At 43.5% G+C, this 22847-nt stretch overlaps 2 protein-coding genes and 1 non-coding gene across 3 annotated transcripts; 2 read left to right on the plus strand and 1 right to left on the minus strand.

The window, feature by feature from the left end:
- Positions 1-315: 315 nt before the first annotated feature.
- On the minus strand, positions 316-503 carry LOC134483724 (U2 spliceosomal RNA). The gene has a single exon (XR_010060607.1). It is a non-coding gene; the product is annotated as a U2 spliceosomal RNA (small nuclear RNA).
- A 9443-nt stretch (positions 504-9946) lies between these two features.
- On the plus strand, positions 9947-11924 carry LOC134483352 (disks large homolog 5-like). Its single transcript, XM_063278654.1, has 3 exons — positions 9947-10086; positions 10719-10881; positions 11598-11924. Exons 1-3 carry the CDS (start codon positions 10001-10003, stop codon positions 11625-11627), a joined length of 279 nt encoding a protein of 92 aa, XP_063134724.1. The 5' UTR covers positions 9947-10000; the 3' UTR covers positions 11628-11924.
- Positions 11925-21690: 9766 nt separating this feature from the next.
- On the plus strand, positions 21691-22847 carry LOC134483124 (DNA-directed RNA polymerase II subunit GRINL1A-like). The gene has a single exon (XM_063278362.1). It carries the CDS (start codon positions 21691-21693, stop codon positions 22783-22785), a length of 1095 nt encoding a protein of 364 aa, XP_063134432.1. The 3' UTR covers positions 22786-22847.

The raw sequence follows: 22847 nt of genomic DNA on the forward strand, positions 1-22847 counted from the left end.
TTTAAAAAGCTCAGAAAATCAGGCCAAACAATATTTTCTCGGTTTATGTATCTGTAATGTCGCATAAATAATAATGTCCGTTTCTTGCTATTGTGGAGGGAATTAAATAGATAATATGTAATCATGGAAATTTTGAAGTACCATCCACTTTTCTGTTCATTAAATCACTCTTCCTCATTTCATTGATCAAGTATGTATGTTTTCTTTTCATAGTTACATGTATAATAAAACCAGCATAAAAACCTTCAGAATTGTATAAGCTTTCACTTTTAACAAATTAAATTAGTTGTTCTTTGTATTTCTGCTGAACATTTAAATGTTCTTTATATGTCCCAATGCGAGTTTATTAGGTACCTATAAACTTTAAACTCTTTGCCTGAGAGCATGAGTACTATTTAATTATATAGTAACTACACTCAGGCTGTCTTTGTATTAGAACCAATTATATCAGACTCTAAGAAAAATTACTACACTTGATCTTAGCCAAAAGGCCGAGAAGCTATTAAGAAAAATTACTATTGCTTTAAAGTTTGTGTGTGTATGAGTGAGAGTATGAGTATGAGTGTCTGTCTGTGTGTGTGTGTATGTGTGTGTGTGTGTGTGTGTGTGTGTGTGTGCAGCACATGACCAAACAACTTTCAGGAGCCATTTCTCTCCTTCTGTCATGTGGGTCCCAGGATATAACCCAGATGTTTGACTTTGGCAATAAATAATATTACCCACTAAATAAATAAATAAACAAACAAAAAACAAGCCACAAATCAACTTTAAAAGTAAAGGCCAGAAGTTCACAGAATAGTAGCATTGGCCTTACCATATCCTTTCTTTGGGGATGGGAAAATTAATGTTCTGAAATCCATGACTTTCAGGAATTGTGATATTCATGGAAATTCAATTCCTTTGCAGATGCTCCAGTTGTTGTGGCCAATTGCTAGAAAGGTCAGCTTAAGCTTGCAGGACCCCCACCATCCCTCCCCCCACCCCACCTCCAAGAAAGCTCAAAAGACACTGCCCAGAACTTACTCCACATTCCCCAGAACCACTTTCTTTGTCCATCATTTCTGTGAGACGAAAGGTCAGACTCCTTCACCCTAGTCTCTCCACAATTGACATTCGCCCCTCCCAAAACACTTCTAAGACTGGAAAACATGTCTTAGGATGTATCTGTCAGACTCGGACTGAGAGAAACTAGGGCACTGGTTGTCACTACAACACTGGTGACAGAGGATGCCAGAACTCTCTAGGAGACAATAGAATGTCCAAGAAGGGACAGCTGATGTCATGGGGAGCAGACTTTGCCTCCCTGCTAATGTTCTCCCTGTACTGAGCATAAGCTGAGGTGCCCTTTCCAGGAGACTTTCCCGGGGCAGAGCCACTGAGCATCTCCTTCTTCCAAAGCCAAATTTTCCTCAAGGTTTGATTATAAAAACCTTAGTAATTCCTATGCATGTAAATGAATGTTTCCTTCCAAATCCTGCCCAAAAATGTCTCATCCTAACTCAAATTATCCTTCTTCACCAATATTAGCCATTAAAAATTCCTGAGAAATAATAACAGTTTGAATATGCAGTCAAAATGTTCTCCTGTCTTATTATGTACAGGTGCTTGAAATCACATCAAGAAATAGCCTGCATGGAAGGTTTCAACATGTGTGTGTGTTAGGGGAACACTCATGAAGCCTTGTGCTTAGCATTCAACGGTTGCCACAAAATTCCTTAGGAGGAAGACTTGAAATCATTATGGTGCTAGAAACAGTGTGGAGGCCAGTTGGCAGAGGAAAGTGAAACATTAGAGCCACCATTGAAGGCTCCTGTTGGGCCCTACCTTGGTGTTTCCCTCCCCCCTCACTGAGCCTTTCAGCCTGCTATAGCAAGAAATTGTTTACACCTTTGACAGCTGCTCTTAGCCCCTGATTTGGGGCTGGGATTTTCCATGGCACCCTTCCTCCCCACTGAGCTTTCCTGCTTCTTGTTTTTAAGAAGCTGTTTATGCCCCTGATTGGGCTGGAACTTTCACCACACAGACTTGTCCTATTTTCCTGTTTGGGGATTTTCACCTGCCTTGTTGATTTTCCACGGCTTTTGCCTCTGGTATATAAGGAGATCTCAGTAAAGCCTTGGTGGCACTGGCTAAAAAGGGGTGACCCGTGTACGTGTTTTCTTTAAACCCCACAAACCTACACCTGATATTCACACACTGTCGGCACAGGCACTGACAATAGGTATCACAATAGAAACTAGTAACTAGATTTAACCAAACTATCACATTAATGCTGTATTTCGTGGTATTTTTTTTTTTGCTCTCCTAGAACCTGGAAGAGGCTTGGGGTTTTCTAATCCTACTCATAATTTATTATCCTTCCCAACACTATGGGCTTTGTTCTGTTAATGCTAACAGCGCCATCCAATACCTAGGATATTTTCTAATGACATGTGTGACATGAGACAAAACAGTCCCTGTCATCCCTCACCTGAATAAACTTCCTTAGAGATCAGTGTAGTTGGAGGGTCCTTCTTTCCTCTCCAAGATCGAGAAACATTTCCAGTCTTCAGACAAGTGTGTCAGCCATTGTCCAGTGACTGTCTTGAGATGTCCACATTGTCAGCTGAGTGTCGTCATCCAGCCTGCCCTGTAATTGTTGTAGATGATTAATAGGGTTCCAGCCCTAGGATTTAATTCAGTGCTACAGTACTTGCCAAACATGCTAAAGCCCTAGCTGCCACCCTAGTCCTGTGTGCTCTAGAGAAAGAAAATAAAGAACCACATTGTCTATCAAGTTTCTCCTCCAATAGAAGGAGAATGTGCATCGGGTCTTTTAAGTAACTCTAAGCCCCAGCTTCCCCACAGCTCCCTCCTTCGATTCCATTATTGGTGCATTTTCAGCAACGCTCACTTTATTTTTGGTGTGCAAAGAATATGCACCATGTCAGTAAAGTGTGTGTGTGTGTGTGTGTGTGTGTGTTCATCCATGAACTCACTATAAATTATTATCAAATGACCCATAAGACTGTGGAGAAACCTGTCTATGTGCATGCAGAATTATGTTACTACTGTTCCATGGCACCTTGCAGGGAACACTGAATTAGTGGGCCGCTTTAATAGAGCCTAAAACCAGGGTATGCATGGTTTTCGGTGAGATTGTGATGTGCAACACCACAACAGAGATCAGCAGAAGCTTCATTTATTCCATGCTGCTGTTACCAAGAGGAGGCAAAGCCTCATCCCATAGAGAGTCTGGTAGGATCTGATGAAAGGAAATAAATTCAGGGTTGAAATCAAGCCTTTAGAAACAAAGAGAAAAATACAAAGTCAAGGAAAGCAAGAGCTGTCTTTTCTTCCTCTTTTTTTTTTTTTGAGAAGATCCACAATAGAGACAACCCCTTCCTCAAACTAACAATGCACAAGAGAGACAATACATGAATTAAAAATCAGAAATGAAATGAGGGACATAACAATAGACACCGAGCAAATTCCAAAATCATTAGTTCTTACTCCCGAGGACTTTATGCCAAAAAACTGGAATATTTATTCGATATTGTTGATTTTGTAGACAGATAACAATTACCAAAGTTAAATCCAGATCTGGGAAGGTATCTGAATAATACCCCTAAGAAAATAGATACACTCATTAAAGGTTGCATACATTATATATTATATTGCTTTCTTTTTGCATGATTAAAACCCTTCAAGGACATTTAGCTATGTTATAGAAAGTGTTACTTTTAAAACAAAAGGACAAAGAGAGAAATTGAGGAGTCACTGAGAGACACTTCCCAGACAGGATCAAGGAAAGACGGCTGAGAGATGCAAGCAGGGGCTGCAATGCTGCCCTTGAGAAGAAAATGTTTTTCTCACTTTACCTAACACTATGCTGTACTGTGTCCGTTTTTTGTGGATGCGGCTCTCATGCTCTCTGGGTTATGACAAGCATATTGTGAAACTAGGAAGAGGGGTGATTTGCTATACAGATATTTTAAGGAGAAGCCTTTGCTTAGTCTCACTTCTTTGCCTAGTCTTGCCTCAGTCGTTCCTGGTATCATGGGAATAACGATCTTATTATATCTTGCCAAAGGGGAAAGTGAGGTAATCCATATTCATGCCTATATAAGGGTTAATAAGCTTGCAGCTGCATGCAGTTGCATCTGCCTTTGCTCTGCATCCCCTGTGTCCTGGTTATTTGTGACCGTACCTGGGCCGCCAACGCACTAGATGTTGACAGGCATCACCCTTCTCAGTGTCAGGTTTATTTTCTTTCTTTTTTGAAATCTAAGATGTGGAGGCGTATTACAGAAACAATATGAAATAGCAGGCTGGCATGTATGAAAATTGCTGTGTTTAAGCTAGGTGTGGGGACAAGTCCTCAAAAGGAGCTGTTAAGATGGGAAACACATAATGCATTTGTTGCTGGAATTGAGTTGCCTCAGCTGTGTTGCTCTGCCTGCTCAGTGTCCATTCATCCTCACTCTGTTTCTACAGAGGAACTCAAGGTTTGCCCCAGCCGCCTGTGAGCTGTGATGTGGGCAGAGAAAGGCCAGGACACAGTGGTGATTTCCCACTCCTCAGTTATGCTGAATTTTCCACTACAGTACTTGTATACACAAGTACAGTGTGGTCAGTTATTATAGATATTTGTCATTTCTTACAGAGGGCAACTATGATTGACTACACCCAATTCCATAAAAAACAAAATTCAGGAAACCTGGCCCTTGGCAGCAATGAATCAAGAAATATCTAGGATGGTGGGGCATGAATTCTGCCAAGCAATGAACTCAGATAGGTGGGGTTGTGAGGAAGATGTATGGTTGAATATCCCAATAGATTAACGTTGTATCATCTTGATTTAATCTAAGGACAAAGAAGTGCAGTATCTCTGATGGCTTTCTTCTAAAACCTTGAAAGGTTCAGTGGGGTTTGACCTCAGTTCTTCATTCTTCTTGCTGGGGCAGCAACAGTCAGGGAAGCTTGAGATTACCATAGGCACAGTATTAGGCTAGAAATGCTGAGTAGGTGATACTAAGTTGTTCAGATGGTGATACCCATTTCATTTGTTCTTAACGTGGACCAAAGGAAAGACAGATCAAGATCCTTAGAATAAAAAGATCATTTCCAGTTTTTTTCTACCTTTCCTGAATGAAAGACTGGTTGGTAGAGAATGGTAAAAATTCAAGAATTGGTAGATGATGCTTTGAATGAAGGGTGGGTTTCTGTGCTGGTTTTAGACAGGTTCTCAATAAGTTGCTCATCAGGTTCACTTTGAGCTCAAATAAAGCTGCTTCTACTTTCCAAAAGGTAGTCTTACAAAGGGGCCTCCAAGGACTGTGAGGACAGCATTAGCCAATGAGAATTGAGGTGTGTAACCCACAACTATAGCTTTATCTGAAAGACCCTCAGACAGAGGAGACTCTCGCTCCAGTCCTGAGGACAATCACCACCCCATGAACACACAGGACTCAGTCTTGATGTAAAAACAAGAGGTTTACTTTGGGATACCAATGCACTGGGGCTCGACACAGTCCTCACGAGGAGGGATGTAAGGAGCCTCAAACAACAGAAATGTACAGCTTAAACCGTCATTTATGATCACACAGTTTCATTAGCTCAGCTATTTCGGTGCCAAGAATAACTAGGCAGATGTTTCTCGTCCTGGGATAAGGCCGTAACCACATCAATGTAGCTATTTCAATAGGAAGGATTTCTGACTTGATATATGTTTTCTTATCCTGGGGTTCCCAGGACAAGGACCAAGGATATCTGTCTTGGTAGGTGTTTCTCTTCTGGAGTTCCCAGGACAAGGCTATAGTGATGTCAGCCTATAGCACAGCTGCATTCAGTACCAAGGATATCTCACTTCTATAGTGGTCAGTCAGCTTCCCAGAGATGTTTCCTGTCTTGTAATTGCCCTGCAGTAAATATGTTCTATACCCTCTGTTCTTATGGTCGGGCGGCTTCCTAGAGAGTGGGTGGGAATGTGCTTTCTGTACTTTCTGGTCTATTGTCTAACGTCTAGGGGCTAAGCGAGGGCCAGCTTAAAAGATTCTCATGCTTACGAAATGGCTGTACTGATATCAAACGGGGATCTTTCATATCCACTTTCTTCCAAGTCTACCAGCCATCTCAGATTGTTGCTGTAATATGCCTGACAATCAAGGACACAGAAAAATAACTTGATACACAGCAAGGACATGGCAATCATATCCTGTGTCGTTATGTATGTTCTGGATGAGGTTTGTTAAAATGACAATTTGCACAAAGCTTTATATAGGACCCATCAAATTAAGGGTCACTATGCACCGTCATAGCTAAAATGGCCTGGTCAGAAGTGACCACTGGATCACTCTTCTGTAACTTCACATGGGAGGCTTGTGCTTTTTGTGTTTTTTATTTTTGTGTTTTTTTCTTATTTATTTATTTATTTATTTATTTATTTATTTATTGCTTTATATGTTGTCAGGAAGATAGTTCAAGTCATGTATCTGCCCCCAAAATCTGAGCTTTGCCACTAATACTGTAAACAGTATTAGTGTATGCATTCAATGCATTCAATAAAATAACTTGTTTTTTTTTTTTTTTTTTTTTTTTTTTTTTTTTTTTTTTTTTTTAGTATGATAGATGCTTTTGTGTTTTGTGGGGTGATCCATGAAACAGGAGTGAAGATGCTTGTTTCTTACTCTGTCTACTGAGTTATGTCTCTAGGCTTGTCCTACTCCTTTGGCTGCATCCCCCCCCCCACATTTGCTGACTATTTTATTTTTCAGATGAAATCACACGTTATAGCTTAGAGAGGCCTGTAAGCAATCCTACTTTGGTAACTTAAGTGCAAAGAGGAGAGCCCCACACTCAGCCTGAGGGTGCATTCAATTGTGGATCCAATATTTCAGTTTCCTCTCCTAACAGATCACCACATTGTTGCCAGGACCATAATGAATGCAATTCTTTCTCCTAAGGAATCTGGTGGCAACTGTCAAATGTTAAGCACAAAGCTTCAGGTTGTACCTATAACACACACCCACATTGCAACCTACCCTACAGGCTATTTCTGGGTGTGATTTCATGCACCTGCACATGATGAGACAGGAGACCTCTTTGGCTACTTATAGGAACTGGTGTGATTTCTCAGTAATCTTTAATGGGTAATATTGCTGACTGAGGAGAATTTGAGGTAGGATGAAACATTTCTGTGCAGGGATTGGGGAGAAGCACTCATTTAGATACATAGCAATGACTTAGGTTTTTCCAATCAAGCCTAGAGCCAAATTTGGCTTTGGAAGCATGTGGTGCTCAGTGGCTATGCCACAGGGAAGTCCCCTGAAAAGGGCACATCAGCTTTTGCTCAGTACAGGCAGAACATTAGCAGGGAGGCAAAGTCTGTTATCCATGACATCAGCCGTCCCTTCGTGGACATTCTATTGTCTCCTAGAGAGACCTTGGAATCCCTGTGATGTCACCAGTATCGTTGTGACAACCAATTCCCTACTTTTTCTCTTAGTGTCCAAAGGATATATCCACAGACATGTTTGCCCGTCTTTGTAGGCGCTTTGGGAGAGTTGATGTTGATAGAGAAGAGTCTAGAGTGAAGCAAACGAAACCTAAAGGTAATGATGGACACAGGACATGGGGAATGTGGAGTAAGTTCTGGGCAGTGTATGTTGAGCTTCCTCTCAGGGGTGAGTGTGGGGGCCTTCAGCTGGCCTTTATAGCAACGGGCCACAACCACTGGAACATCTCCACAGATATTGAATTCCATGATTATCACAATTCCTGAAAGTCAAGGTTTTCACATTATTAGTTTCTCCATAACCACATGGAGGATATGGCAATGCCTATGCTATTATTGGGTGAACTTCTAGTCTTTACTTTTACAGTGCATTCGGTATGTTAAATTGATATAATAACACCATAAGTAGTCATGGAGGGTATAACTTTTCTGAATTAAACAGGGCATCAATGTACTTCACTTTCATTGCTTCTTTAAATTCAATGACTATCTGACAGTAGTAAGAGGGAGAGAACTGTGCTCCTGGCATGACCTTATATTCTTAGAACTCCTTTGACTACCTCTGGCTGACGGGGCCAATCTTACCTTCATATATTAGAGGTTCTGTGTGGCAGATATTTTTCTACAGTAGCCAAACTATATGGAGCAGGTAGAGAAAGAGCCTGTAACCTATTGGAACTTCTGGGGCATTTGTCATTTCAGTAGGGGGAATTAATAAATCTGTTGACCATGTCCTCCCCCTACATGACTTTTTAATGCAAAGTTATTGGACTAGAGTAACAGTGTAGGATGTCTGAGTATCCCTGATCAATCAATTCATTGTGGATGCTGAATTGATGATCTGACTTCTGAAACCAGAGGGGTGAGGGTCCTGAAACCAGGTTGTAGCCTGCGTACCTGATAATAATCGTGGAGAAGGCATCTCTCTGGTACTTGTAAGCCTGTGTGGGCGGGCATAGGGAACACCTGGCTGCTTACATCTCTTGGTCTCTATATAGTAGTGGGGGAACTGTGATCCACTTAGGATGCCTCTTACACATAGACCAAACTCCTTGCAGTGACACTGGCTTCCAAGCATGTTCTCCTGTTTGGACCTCACTGTGGTCTGTGTATGCTCTATGCATTCGCCCCATGCAGGTTCACTTGTGTTCTTCTACCTACAGCGGCCTGCAGACAGACGTCATCCCCTGAAAATGTCCTAAACAAGGTGCAGGCCAACGAGGAAGAGGAGAGGCTGAATAGAGAACTGGAGCTAACTACCAAGGAGAGAAATGAGCTGACAGAACGCCTCCTTTATGTGACAGGTGGATCCATGAGCAAGAGGTATGCATTGCTCCAAACAAACGACCTTGTTCTAAACCTCATCTCCCATAGATAGGAGATTCAGAACCTGACCCTTACTGAGGAGTGAGATTGAAAATGGACTCTCTGATTCTGCCTGTTGAAAATCTGAACTTGCAATCTGAGTGAAGAACTCAGGGATAAAGTCACTGGAGCATGAGTTCCCAGTGTACAATTGGAAAGCCCTTGACAGGTGGTAGTTTTGCAAGGTTCTAGGTGCTGTGAGTTTGTGGAGAGTGTTTGTACTTGCTAGGAAGGTGACTGAACACTATCATCTCCTGGCAGCAGCCTTAGGTGACAGGTCCCACAGTGTTCATATCAATGCTTAAGTAGAAGGCCTGAGGCTCTGGCCTGCTCCTTCTTGTCTCTGTGCCTTACACTCTGAGACAGTAATGGTGCATGCATTTCTACTGATTCTCATTGTGCTCTTTCCATATTTGTCTCTCTTTCTCATTCTCTGAGTCTGTTTACTTTTCTTTTCTTCTTTTTTTTTTTTTGGTTCTTTTTTTCGGAGCTGGAGACCTTACTTTTCTTTTCTTGTGGGTGTGCCCCAGTTTGTGTGTCTGTGTGTGCAGAACAGCACAGTTCTTTGCCTGTGTAGTCACATTTGTCTATACATTTGTATGCCTTGGGCAGATTATAAGTTTGTGGCAATATCTGGTCTCATCTCCAGAATTATGTGTACTGTCTGCCTCTAGAATATTAGTTATTCGGCTTGTAGCATTCCATTTGTCAAAACAGGAAAAATGAAATCAGAGGTTTCTGGATGTGTGTGTGTGTGTGTGTGTGTGTGTGTGTGTCTGTGTGTGTTTGTGTGTGTGTGTGTGTGGTTGGGTAAGCTCTGTGGCCTAGGCTCTTGACAGCATAACAGGTTTGAATGCAGATCCAGCCCTCCTGATTGAAAAATGTGAGCCAGGGAACCCTTTATCTGGGTGCTTAGTTTTTGTTGTCCTGGGCACACAATTCCAAGTTTCTGAAGCTGAAGAAGATCCAAATATGTAGAATTCAGAAAGTGTCCTTCCAGGGTTGGGGTAGTACAGGACACAGCCTGAGTTCCTATAATCCTAAACCTCGATGTTCATTGGGTTCTATCTTCCTGGGGCCAGCCCCTACTTCAGGCCAAATCCATTTTATGAAAACTTGAAGATAAAGGAGAAAGAGGTCATGTCATTACTGCACAACTTAGACACAAAGAACATTGAACATCGTGAGAAATTTCAGGAGCTCAAGAAGGAGATTCACTTCTATTGGTAAGTACTTGTCAGAAGGGCCCATCACTTGTGGAATATCCATTGCTGCCTCTCTTTGTTCTGGACTGGAGAGCCTGCAGCTCTGGGTCCATGTCTTCTGCTGTTTAAATATCACTGTGCTGTGGGTCTTTTGGACTCAGTTTCAGTTCTTTAAGAGACTGTGACTTCTCACCACAGTGTCTATGCATCTTTACAAGGCTCTGGATAGAACTACACAGATTCAGGCATCAGAGTGTTATTAGGCCAACCTGCGGCTCTGGGGTCATACCAGGTTTAACAAAGCTCAATGTGTGGACCACATGGTTTGCATGACCTCCCTTGGTTCTACTGTCCTCTTGTGGTTATTTGCCGCCTACTAATTGATGTTGCCCAGATGCATTGGGCTCTCATGGGTAGTTGTAGATCCCTTGTTCTTTTGGACAGACATGGACTCTTATTGGTGCTTGGGTCACAGAAACAATTTATTCTTCCCTGGATTGGCCATTTGCTGTTTGTGCAGCAGCCTTACATGTATGGAGATGTACTCTATGAAGTCTTTATGGGTATCTGGGTCCTGGTGGACTTTGTGGGATTTGGCAGTTGGAATGGGAGGAAGAGGCTTCAGGATATTACTATGCAGAGTGTGTTTCCAGCAACCTGCACAGCCGGCTCCTGATGGACCAGGCATGTATGAAGAAGAAGTTGGTCACATTGAAGCAGGAGAGCAAGGAGGTACAGCGATATTTGTTTGAGTTGAACCCGAATGCTGAAAACGAACAGGAGAAGACCAGCAACCTCCAGACCCAGCAAAATGTGGTAGGAACAAGCAGCTGAGTCAGATTAACAATGTCTGATACCATTTGCCTATTGGATACATCTTTGCTTCCCCTATCATCTTTCTAATATCCCCACACCCAATCAGTCACCCACCTCATGTGATAGAGTTATTCATTGCTCTGTCTATGCACAAGTATTCTGAGATGTTAACCACTTTTCAGAAACTGAATTATGGGCAAGTACACTTCTCTGCCCTTTTTGTAACTGCAGTCCAGAAATGGTGACAGAGGAATAACATATCACATGACTGCATCTCCCTATTACAGATTGGATGCTATGAAGAGTTTTGAACGAGTTCTTGGTCGTGTGACAAAGGTCATACAGGGGTCATGTGATGGTTGGAAGCACCTTGTAGGGATAAGAACCAAGTGCAAATGGCAAATGAGTCCTGGTCATTGGCTTTGATCTCAGTATCATGTGGCCTTCTACTTTCTTCCTGCAACCCAGTTAGGTCTCTTCTCCTTTCCCCGTTCTTGGTTATCACTGGTAGAAGTTTGAGGAGCAGCTTGTTCTCCCACAGTACTGTGAGGGTTGTTGGTGACTTTCCCCAGGCTGCAGAGATATCAGCAATGATTTCAGTGAAAAGATCAGTGCTGTCTGTCCAATGCAGCTGAAGGGACCAAAGGCAGCAACTTGACAGCTGGTATGCGTGTCCCCACCAAATCAGTGTCTTAATAGCTGCCTTCTCCTCCCAGGTCTCAGGAACTGCAGGAGACATGGAATAGGACAGATCCCAAGAAGACAGCCCCCTGAAGAGTGAGTTTCTCTGTCAGGAGTTCCCTGCTGACGACAATCCTCAACAGTCAAAGACTTTTTTGGGGAGAATATTCTTCTTCTCAGTTAATTTCCTCATTGTATAGAGACCCTAAATTTATGTATCCGTATGCCAGCCTGTCTCATTGAGGTCTTTCTCCTCTCTCATACCGACAACACCATTTGAGAGACAAATGAGGGGACTGCCTTGAAATCTCCCTAGAGGAGAAACAGCACTACAACTGTGTTTCTAAATGTTCATTAAGAAAATGCTGTTAAGAAATATTTTTGGTTATGATTTTCATTGAAGTTTTCTTTTTGTTATATCATAGTTATATATTCTTGTTACTGTTTTTCATTTTTTATACCATTTTAGTTGTTCATTTTATGCCTGTTTTTTGTAAATTATATTCCTTATGAATAAAAATTGATTTGTAACTCTTGACTCTTAAGACCATCTTTTTCAAGGGTCCTTTCCCCTCCTGTAGACTTAGAACTGACAGCTGGATATGGATCTTTTCATGGTCCAGGCAGCATGGGTAAATAGGGAATTTAAAGCCACCAAGCTGTACACGGGGTCATAGTGTCTTTTGTGTGGATAATGTGACTTTTTTATGGACACACACTTTATGATGTAATCACTGACATACTGTATCCATGCTGTCATGTGTTCTGCTCATCCTAATCTATATCAGTCTACAACACCCATTCCTTATTGACTGTTTGCCCAGATATTGAGTAACACACACTCATGCCTGTAGAGCTGCAGAAAAAATGACAACTTTCACAAAGGAATATAGAATAATCCTAATCGAGAACCATGTGCCTCGGTTTTTCTTACAATACAGCATTAGTATTAAACCACAAAGATAATAACCATCAACGTCATTTTGGGAAATAGGTTTTTATAGGTGCTGTTTCATTTGATCATTCATATGCTGTGTTTTTTATTGTTGCTGATTATATTTATTTTTATCATTTAACTCAATGGATCTTTTTTTTTTCAAATGTATGTCTGGGCCACTCCTGAGTGCATTTCCCTCATGATACAAAAGAGGGAATAGCATTCCCCATTGTAGATGATTGTTAGGGACCATGTGGTTCTTCTGAGAGAGCAGCAGATGCTCTAACCTGTGAGCCATCACCACAGCTCCTGTAGGTAGCTTTTGTCCTTCCAGGGCATGTGCTATACTAGATGGACGCCATCATCTCCCATTAAGGAGAGAGATCTCAGGAGATGTGTATGTACAGGTGGTTGAGCAGTGCCTGCTCAATGTGGTAGCCTGCTAGGCATCCACACCGGGCTCTGGTGCCTCCACTGCTCATTGTGCATTCAGCATCATCCTCCAGCATCACTCAGTTTCAATTCCAAACAGATCTTTCACTTACTATCGATAATCATATAGATTATGCACATCTGATAAAATACAGAAGAGACTAGCCTCCTTCTACAGGCCAACTTGGCATAATGAATTCTTTTGATAGAAAGCAAGATAATTATCTTAATCTATGCAGTTTAGGGAGGTCCTCAAGAGCATCCATAGTGAATGCAGACTGCAGCTGTGACCACATGTTTCTTTTGCAGAGCAGGTCTGTGCAAGCCCAGAACTTAGGTGGGATAGTTCATGTTTCACCTTTTACGTGGAAATCTGTGATCGTATTGAGAAAGTATATTTTCCACGTGACTCATTTACAATTTATGGAATTAAACTGACTTACTGAGAGTGGAGGTGACTCAGAGAGATAAAGTGCAGAAGACTTATCCAGTATGTCTGCAAACAGATGCTGTCTCATTAGTGCTTTTCAATGCTCAGCAGCTAGAGAAGCAAGGGAGAGGCATTGGTGACTCTCAAGCTTAGGTCCTCTAGTCATTATAAGCTGAGCATGACACAAAAAGGGTCATAGTTATCACACTAGAATCTAGTAACTAGATTTAACCAACCTATCACATTAATGCTATGTTTGGTGGTATTTTTTGCTCTCTTAGGACCTGGAAGAGGCTTGGGGTTTTCTAATCCTACTCATAATTTATTAATCTTCCCAACACTATCTGCTTTGTTCTGTTAATGCTAACAGCGCCATCCAATACCTAGGATATTTTCTACTGACATGTGTGACGTGAGACAAAACAGTCCCTGTCATCCCTCACCTTAATAAACTTCCTTAGAGTTCAGTGTAGTTGGAGGGTCCTTCTTTCCTCTCCAAGATAGAGAAACATTTCCAGTCTTCAGACAAGTGTGTCAGCCATTGTCCAGTGACTGTCTTGAGATGTCCACATTGTCAGCTGAGTGAGGGCAGGGCAGGGCAGGGCAGGGCAGGGCAGGGGATTGGGGCAGGGCAGGGCAGGGCAGGGGATTGGGGCAGGGCAGGGCAGGGTAGGGCAGGGGATTGTGGCAGGGCAGGGCAGGGCATTGGGGCAGGGCAGGGCAGGTCATTGGGGCAGGGCAGGGGTTTGGGGCAGGGCACAGCAGGGCAAGGCAGGGAAGGGCAGGGGATTGGGGCAGAGTCCATGAGATGTCAGTAGGCAACAGGCCAGCTGGGGCTAGTGTGGGTACAGGGCTTCTAGTGTGGGTGTGAGAGGAGGAAATTAGGAATGGTCAGATTCTGAGGCAGCACATAGGCCGGAAGCAGCTTAGATCATCTCAGTGCTATATAGGGACATTGTAGACACTGATGGGCAGTGTGGGGATGGTAGGGTCCCATATACTGCTCTCTGCAGGTGTCAGGAGAGCATACAGTGGCTCTGTCAGACTTATGACAATCAGGCAGGCACTGGGTGCAAGTGAGAATCATGGGACAAGCCCTGTGTGCAGCCTGGTTTTGGGACATTCCCAGGTGCCCCATGGACTGCAAATTAAAGGCAAAGGACACAGGGAAGCCAGCAATTCCCATGCACAGGACATAAATACCTGTAGAACTTTCTAGAATTTCCATAGACTATCTGTTACTAGTCCTCATTATAGAAGGCACCAACATTCTGCCCTCTACTTCAACTTGGTGAGACAGTTATTCTAACTCCAGCAGGAAGGCCTCAGGGAAGACAGTAAGAACTCGCAGGTGACCCCTTTTATATTGAAACAGGGTCTTCCTATGGAGCCCAGAGTGGCTGTAGGATACTAATGCTCCTGCCTCACAGTGACTAGAATTCCAATCCACCCTCAAGAGCAGTTGATTCATCACTAGATCAGACTAAGGACATGTGAGGCCCCAGGGTGCTAGGATTACCAGGGTCCTAGTAAGTTTCTCCAGCCTAAATTACAACCTGAGTCAGTGCTGCTATTTGGGACACTGCCTGATGCCCAGTGACATCACACCTTGGAACTCTTTGTCAAACATAAGCTGTTATGGGAATGAAGTAGCCACACAATAAACACTGGTCTGGACACTCCTAGGTCAAGAATCCCCTGTTGGAAATGCCTTGGACCGCAAAATTTTAAATTCTAGATCCTTCTGGGTTTTAGAAGATTTATAAATACAAAAAAAGAAAGTTGGGCATAGTAATTTAAGCCAGTGATCCCAGTCATGGGAAACTGAGTAAGGGTGATGGAAGACTGTAAGTTCCAGGCCAACCTGTGTTTCAAGAAAAAAAAAAAAGGCATGGGGAAGATTCCACTCAAGTGGAAACCAAAAGGGTTTCACATGGGCCCTGCCATCCACTGGTCACTACATCCACTCTCATCACCACAGCCACAGGCAGACACTGGGGAACATTTCCCACTGTCTCTCTTTGGGATGCAATCCACCCCATGATTCTATGTGAGGAATCCCCCAAAGGTTGCATCATGTGAGGGACCTAGAAAGTTCCAAGATTGGGAGAATTTAGGAGTTTATAATTAGGGATGATCTACAGCTGTGGCAAAGCCTTTTCCCAGCACATGGCAGCACTAGGTTTGCCCACAACAGTAAAAATAAAATCCCCCAAAATAATTCAAACAAAATATCCTGAAGCCTGCGCCCTGACCAGTCTCCTCAAAAGTGCCAGGAACCTGGGTCCACATTTAGGACCCAGCACGACCTCTGTGACCCATGAGAAGGGATCTAATATGGGAATTAGTACAGTATGACTTATCCTTGTGGATACCTTTGGTGACAATAACCACCTGACCCCTGAAAACCCATCTACCTGGGGGGCTCAACACTCATGTCACCCAAAAAGCCCAGATCCTAGGGCCAGCATGGGCAGGTTGTGAAGAAAGTTTGTCTCTCGTGAACATCAGTTGCCGCTCCTGACCTGACTCTATCCTCAGGAGACAATGTCACCCCAGAAAGTGTGGGTGTCAACGGCTCTTCCCAGGCCAAGGCTGGAATACTCCTTAAGGTCCACAATGCACAGCAGTGCTCACTCTAGAGCTAAATGTTCTACAGCTGAAAGGGGTGGGTGCTCTGCTGGCCACGCCCCTCCCCTGCAGTATTTAGTGCACTCAGAGTGGTGCTTCAGATGTGAGGGACTTCTTGAGGCTACTCCCATGGAGAATGGCAGATTCATCAGAACGGGGCACAGGGTGAGTTCAGAGCACAGCTGGGAGGAATTTAGGGATGCCCAGCCATGACTAAGACCAGATCCTGGGCTGACAGGCAGTTGAGCTGGAGAACTGGCATCCAAAGTGTGACTGCCTAAATTCCTCTTAGACCAAAAGCCCTGGATCTGAGCTACTTTGGTGCGTGCTCCTAAGTGGGGTCCCAGACACAGCTCAGAATTGGGGCTGTGCATGGACTTTGGTGCTGGCAGCAGGTGGCTTAGCCATAAAGTGCCGAGCTTTCCCATCTGTGCCCACTCAAACTCCTCTGTTTCATTTTAGGTGTGTTTGGTATAGTTTTGAGACAGGGTATCTTGTAGCAGCCCAACTCGCTTTGAGCAACACTGTAACATAAAAATAACCTTGAATTCAAGATCCTCCAACCCCTCTGTCCCAAGTCCTGGAATTAAGACCTCCAGCTGTGACCATTTTACTGCAGCATAGGATCCATCTGTATTAGAGTGAGCTTTGGAAATACTGGAGCTCCGACTGTTCCTTAGAATTCAGGTTTCCTTAATTCTTAGCAGGAGTTTTGTGATGATGCTGATGAGAGAGTCAGGAGTTACACTGGGAGAGGTAACAGTCCTGGCAGCCCTGAGTGCACAGTGAAAGTCAAGACAGAAGCCTGCTGATTAGCACCTGAGTGAAAGTGGGAGGATTCAGAGTTCAAGAACAGACTCAGTTACATACCTAAGACCATATTGCAACAATTTTGTTTCATTTTTGGCTTGTTTTCTTTGAGACAAGGTGTTAATTTATAGCCCTGGCTGTCCTGGAACTCACAATGCCTCTACCTCCCAACGGATGGAATTAAAGGCATGTGCCAACATGCACTGCCACTAATTAATTTTTAATTAAACATGCTGGCACAATCCAGTAATCCCAGTGCTTAAGAGGCGGAAGCAGGCCGATATCTGGTTTCCTGACAAATCTGATCTACAGAGAGCATGTCAGAATAGCCAGGGCCAAACAGAGAAACCCTGTCTCAAAAAATAAACAACAAAATGAATTTGTTTTAAAGAAGAGAGGAACGATTTAACAGAGAATTAGTGGCCGAGATCCAAATGATATTGGGTAGTGCAGAGTCTAGCTTCTGAGATGAAACTGGACACCATGGGGTTAGGGTGGGGATTCTCATCTTGGACTGGGAGACAGAGGGTGACTTCAGGCATGGAAGGTCAGTCAGTCATTAGTCAGGATTCTCAATCAAGAGGGTGTTGTAAGATCCAAAATGTGTGAGCAGTGTTCTGCATGAGACTAGAAGAGCCCGCCTACCCATACAAAACAGCCAATGAAGAGTAATCACAAGCATACGTCTGGAGGTCCACAAGAGGTTAACGTCCACCTTAGTGTGGATTATTCAGAGCACAGGTGGAGAGGAGTAGAAGAGCTGATGGTGGCTGAGGCAGGAGAGGAGTTCGGGTGTGAATTTCAGCCAGGAAAGGAGCTTGTAGGTCGGGCAGAGCAATGAGAGGTCTAACAGCATAGCTGTTGAGATCCTTCAGATTAATTTGTCTTAAGAGCCTCATGCCATAGCCAAGGACAGGAGTAGATCTGACTATTGGGTGGCTGGGCTCACATAGCCCAACAGGTTTGGCCTTGCATCTGTGGGATTCCAAGTCTCTCCCTTTAGACACAGCCATGGTGAAGGTGTAGCAGTGAAGGTGCAGATGGCTTTGCAATGCTTGGCTTATGGTGTTGAGTACTTCATGGTCCACAGAGCTAGGGAATGTCCTAGAAGCCAGGGAGGCCGAGCCATGAGGAAGACATTTCTCCGTGAGAGAGAAATGATAACCAAAGTCACTAAGAACTTCCTGAATCACAGTGTCTATTAACCATATATTTTATTTACTTATTTTTATGGGCCTGAGTGTTTCACCTAATAAATGCTTGTGCACCATGTGGTATGTCTGGTGCCCATGAAGTCCAGAACGATTCCACTGAACTGCAATTACAGGCTAATACGAGCCACCATGTGGGCACTGGGAACTGAACCCTGGTCTTCTGCTCTTAGCCACTAAACCATCCATCTCTTCAGCACCACCCCCAATTGTATTGTCATTAATATTTAAGCATTTAGCCCTCAGTATTTGAATTAATGCAGATGTGACAAGAGTTATAGTTAACATGATGGTTCAGGTATAGACATGCAGGCATCTCATTGTATACAAAATATAAATCCTTTCTTTCTTTCTTTCTTTCTTTCTTTCTTTCTTTCTTTCTTTCTCTTTCTTTGTTTTACTCATGGAAACAGGGTTTCTTTTGTGTAGCTGACCTGGAACTAGCTCTATAGAGGGAGCTGGCCTAGAATTCACAGAGATCTGTCTGCCTCTGCCTCCCAAGTGTTAGGATCAAAGGTGTACACCACCACCACCACAAATCCTCCTGTTTTAAAGGAAAAATGTAGCCCTACATGGCAGCACCAGTTTAGTCCCAGTATAGACATTTTTCTAGAGTTCCTGAAGGGCTTGCTGCCTTCCCCTTTAGGCCTGGCTAACATGAGAGCTCCACACCTATGGGGTTTGCTTCATAAGAGTCTGGAGGATGAGGGTCACAGGCTGATGTAACTGTGTACAGCAAAGGATGCTTGGTGAAGGTCAAGTGGGTACAGATCAGCAGGTAAAGGCTCTGCCACCCAGCCTCATGGCCTCAGTTTGATCATCTGGTGAAAGTAGAGAACTGAGTCCACATTGTGTCCTCTGCTCTCCATGTGCATATCATGGCACAGGAACACCACAAACTACATAAAATGTAAAATGCTGAAATGCTGAGAGAAGAGGCCTATGGTAGGCGCCTCCTACACCTGAGACTTCCAACGCCGAAAAGCAGGGGGTAGAGAGTGAGGATGCAGAGTGCACACAGGTCAGGACAAGGCCATGTTACTGAAGCCTCCATGTGTGGTGAGCAGGCTCTGGGGCACCATGAGGGACATCAGGATCTTCTGCACTTTGTAGAATTACAGGGTTCCATGTTACCTCATATGCCCACGTTTTGCCCCCTGCTGCAGGGAGAAGCCAACACCAGAAGCCTCCAGCTCCCAGCCCTGCTGGAAGGTTTGAGGAAGGTGGTCCTCTTCTTGTGGTGCCTCTAGTAGGAGTAGCCCACACTTGGGCCCAGCTCCCACTATCAGGAAAAGACAGGTGGCTCTGGTCTTTGCACAGCTCCAGTGGAATGAACAGTGCATCTCTCCTCTCTCTCTTGCAGGAAGTCTCACCCTCTGGTGCAGGTGATGTTCCCAAGGCAAAGGAAAGGGAAGTGCAGAGTGAGGGTTCCCAGGATCCTTTTTAAAAATGTCTGCATTGTCTTCATTAATTTTTCTGTTTAATTTTTATTCCATGTGTATTGATCTCATTGTAGGGGTGTGCATTCCAAAGCATGAGTGTTGAATGTAGAGGAAAAAGCCATGGGAGTCACTTTATCCTACCGTGTGGGGTCCCAGGCTCTGAACCGGGTTGTTGAGCTTGGCTACAAAGAGCTTTCATACTGAATTTCCTGCTGGCTCTGATTTCAGGGATGGCATCTCATAGAGCCCAGATTGGCCAGTAAACTACTGATCATCCTGCCTCAAGTATTGCCATCTAGTTCATGAAAGGGTTGAGTTATTAACACGAGGAACTGGGGATGGGCAGAGGTGCATGACTGAGGCTATCTCTGCTCAGTGGCATGCCTTTGGGGACTGGTAGTTTTCATCACTGAAATGTCATTTGACTGCAGTGCTCCTCTGGAGAGAAGGAGTCTCTTTTGCCAGGGCATCAGGCTCTCCAGACAGGCCTGGAAGGTGGAGGTCTAGAGGCCAGGCCTGCATTCCTCTTCAGAAGCTGCATTTACCACTATGGACAGTGCTATAGCACAGGGTCACATATCCAGTTCTACCCTGAGACCTGCTGATAAAGAATGTCTATCCTGGGACAATGTCTATCATCGGTTCAAGGTGTGGCCCAACCAACTTATTATAAAGGATGATAGTGGTTGGTTGAAAAAGGCAGTAACTTTCTATGAACCATATATTAAGTTTTTATGTATACTAAAATTAACATTGGAAAGAACAGTGGTAGGAGAGGAAGCTAGAGGACAACTGCTGAAAATGCTTGCTTTTGAAAATGCTAATGAAGAGTATAGGAGAGCATTGTTACCTATAAAGGAGACTGGGGATATTAATGCTTATATGAAGGCATGTAAGTATATCTTCTCTGAAAATGGAAAGATGCATATTTGGCACGTATTGATCCAGATAGAGTTATTAACTTAAACATTGAAATACTCTTGAATATCCTATAGGCACTTTAGCTCAAGATGAGTTGCCTTTAGAATGGATACATATTAAATTTAACTTTAACAAAACATTAACAACATATGAGGAACAAATTTCTTTAGTTATTCAGCAAGGCATACAAAGACCTGTTACACTGTGGGGATATGATTGTGCTGCTTTTGTTTTCTCATTAAGCAAAAAATAAAGTGGAATATTTAATGCAGACGTCTGAAGTTTTTCAATTAGCCATGATTTCTTACACTAGAAATACTGAATTTCATTTTCCCCATAGTAAATTCTGGGATTGCTTAAGAAAACAAAAAAAAAATGTGATAAATACACTAATTTCTGTTGATCCATTACCATCTGCCCTTAGTGTGTTTACAGATGGCTCCAAGACCAAACATCTAAGACAGATGGCTTATTGGACCAAAGATAAATTTTGGGGACAAGAATCTTCTTTTGGGTCAGTTCAACAAAATGAAGTATTAGCAGTAATTAATGTATTGCCGGATTTTACTCATGATGTAAAAATATTAAAGCCGAGTCAGCTTATGTTGTAGTAGTACAGAATATTGCGACTGCTGTTGTTTCTACATCTAAGCCTATATTAAATGTTATTCTCACATATTAAAGGACTATTGTTATTCTGAAACTCTAGAATATTTATTACACATATTAGATTACATTCAAGATTGCCAGCATCTTTAACACATGGCAATCATATGGTAGATCAATTAGTGGCATTTGCTACCCCAGAAGAAAACAGTCATAATCATGCCAATACAGGATATTTGCATATTAAATATAAGGTTCCCTATTCTGAAGCCAAACAAATTATTGCTAATTGTGGTATTTGTGAGCCTTCACTTATAAAATGTATTCCATCTGAAATTAATCCCAGAAGAATGCAACCTAATACATCGTGGCAGATGGATGGAACCCATATTTCTGAGTTTGGTCGCCTTTCATATATACTTGTAAGCATAGATAATTTTTCAATATTTGTATGGGCTACACCATTGCCAGGAGTACGCACTGCTCATGTTATACAGCATCTATTGGAAACTTCTGCTGTTATGGGACCGCCTTCTAAAATTAAAACTGATTATGGACCAACATATATTTCTTAACAATTTTGTCGGCTCTTCCGGGAAAATGGTGACTCCTGCACGTGCTCCAGAGTTGCTGCTGCCAAGGACCCTGCGACCGCCATGGGCCCTGCTGGGGAACCCTGCCTGCGGGGCCAGCCTCAGCCCATGCACAATGTGCTCCCTGCCCCGCGGCTTCGAGCCCCCAGTTCCTGAGGACGTGGGGCGGCAGAGTTTGGAGGAGTTGCGGGAGAGGTTGAGGCGTCAGGAGAGACTTTTGAGCAAAGAAAAATTCATTTGCAAATTGCCCGACAAAGGTAAAAAGATCTCAGACACCACTGCCAAACTGAAAGCTGCCATTTCAGAAAGTGAAGAGGTCAGAGGGAGAACTGAACTACTTCATCCTGTTAGTGATGACTGTAAGCTAAGGCATAAAGCAACCACAAGAGTTGATACCGACATAGACAAGGCCCAGAATTCTGACCTGATGCTTGATACTTCATCATTAGTTCCTGAATGTTCCTCAGTAGACATTGAATCATCTAAAACAACCTCAGAAACTCAGGGACCTACACAGCTCACTCACAAAGGCAATGAAGAGACTTTGGAGACTGGCTGCACAGTGAATACCAGCCCCTCTGTCCGCATCACAGCCCAGGCTCCCCCATATGAAGTTAATGAACATCTCCCCCAGCATTCAAGTCAAGCGGAAGAGGTTTCCAGCAGCATCGACAGTCTGTTTATCACTAAATTGCAAAAGATCACAACTGCAGACCAGACTGAACCCTCAGAAGAAAACACCAGCACTGACAACTTTCCAGGACTGCAGAGTGAGACTCCTAAGAAGCCTCATTACATGACAGTGCTAGAAATGCGAGCTAGAAACCCAGTGCCCCCTCCTCATAAGTTTAAGACCAATGTGTTACCCACACAACAGAGTGACTCACCAAGTCATTGTCAGAGGGCTCAGTCTCCTGCTTCCTCAGAAGAGCAGCGACGCAGGGCTAGGCAGCATCTTGATGATGTCACAGCAGCTCGCCTTCTTCTGCTCCACCACCTGCCTGCACAGCTGCTCTCCATAGAAGAGTCGCTGGCTCTGCAGAAAGAGCAGAAGCAGAATTATGAGGAGATGCAGGCAAAGCTCGCAGCACAGAAACTAGCTGAGAGACTGAATATTACAATGCAGAGCTACAATCCAGAAGGGGAGTCTTCAGGGAGATACCGAGAAGTGAGGGATGAAGATGATGCCCAGTCCTCGGACGAATGCTGAAAATGAGCGCTGGGAGATCCCGGGAGTTGACTGTTGAGCTTACATTGTCTCATCGAACTTCC

This window comes from Rattus norvegicus, chromosome 19, assembly GCF_036323735.1.
Source record: "Rattus norvegicus strain BN/NHsdMcwi chromosome 19, GRCr8, whole genome shotgun sequence".
NCBI classification, from domain to species: domain Eukaryota; kingdom Metazoa; phylum Chordata; class Mammalia; order Rodentia; family Muridae; genus Rattus; species Rattus norvegicus.

Excerpts from the sequence above, each read along its gene's own strand:
- LOC134483352 (XM_063278654.1), top strand. The coding sequence starts at position 10,001 with ATGTCATTACTGCACAACTTAGACACAAAGAACATTGAACATCGTGAG. Across the intron at positions 10,087-10,718 it reads AAGGAGATTCACTTCTATTG|CAACCTGCACAGCCGGCTCC; the intron begins GTAAGTACTTGT and ends GTGTGTTTCCAG. Across the intron at positions 10,882-11,597 it reads TCCAGACCCAGCAAAATGTG|GTCTCAGGAACTGCAGGAGA; the intron begins GTAGGAACAAGC and ends TTCTCCTCCCAG.
- LOC134483124 (XM_063278362.1), top strand. The coding sequence starts at position 21,691 with ATGTGCTCCCTGCCCCGCGGCTTCGAGCCCCCAGTTCCTGAGGACGTG.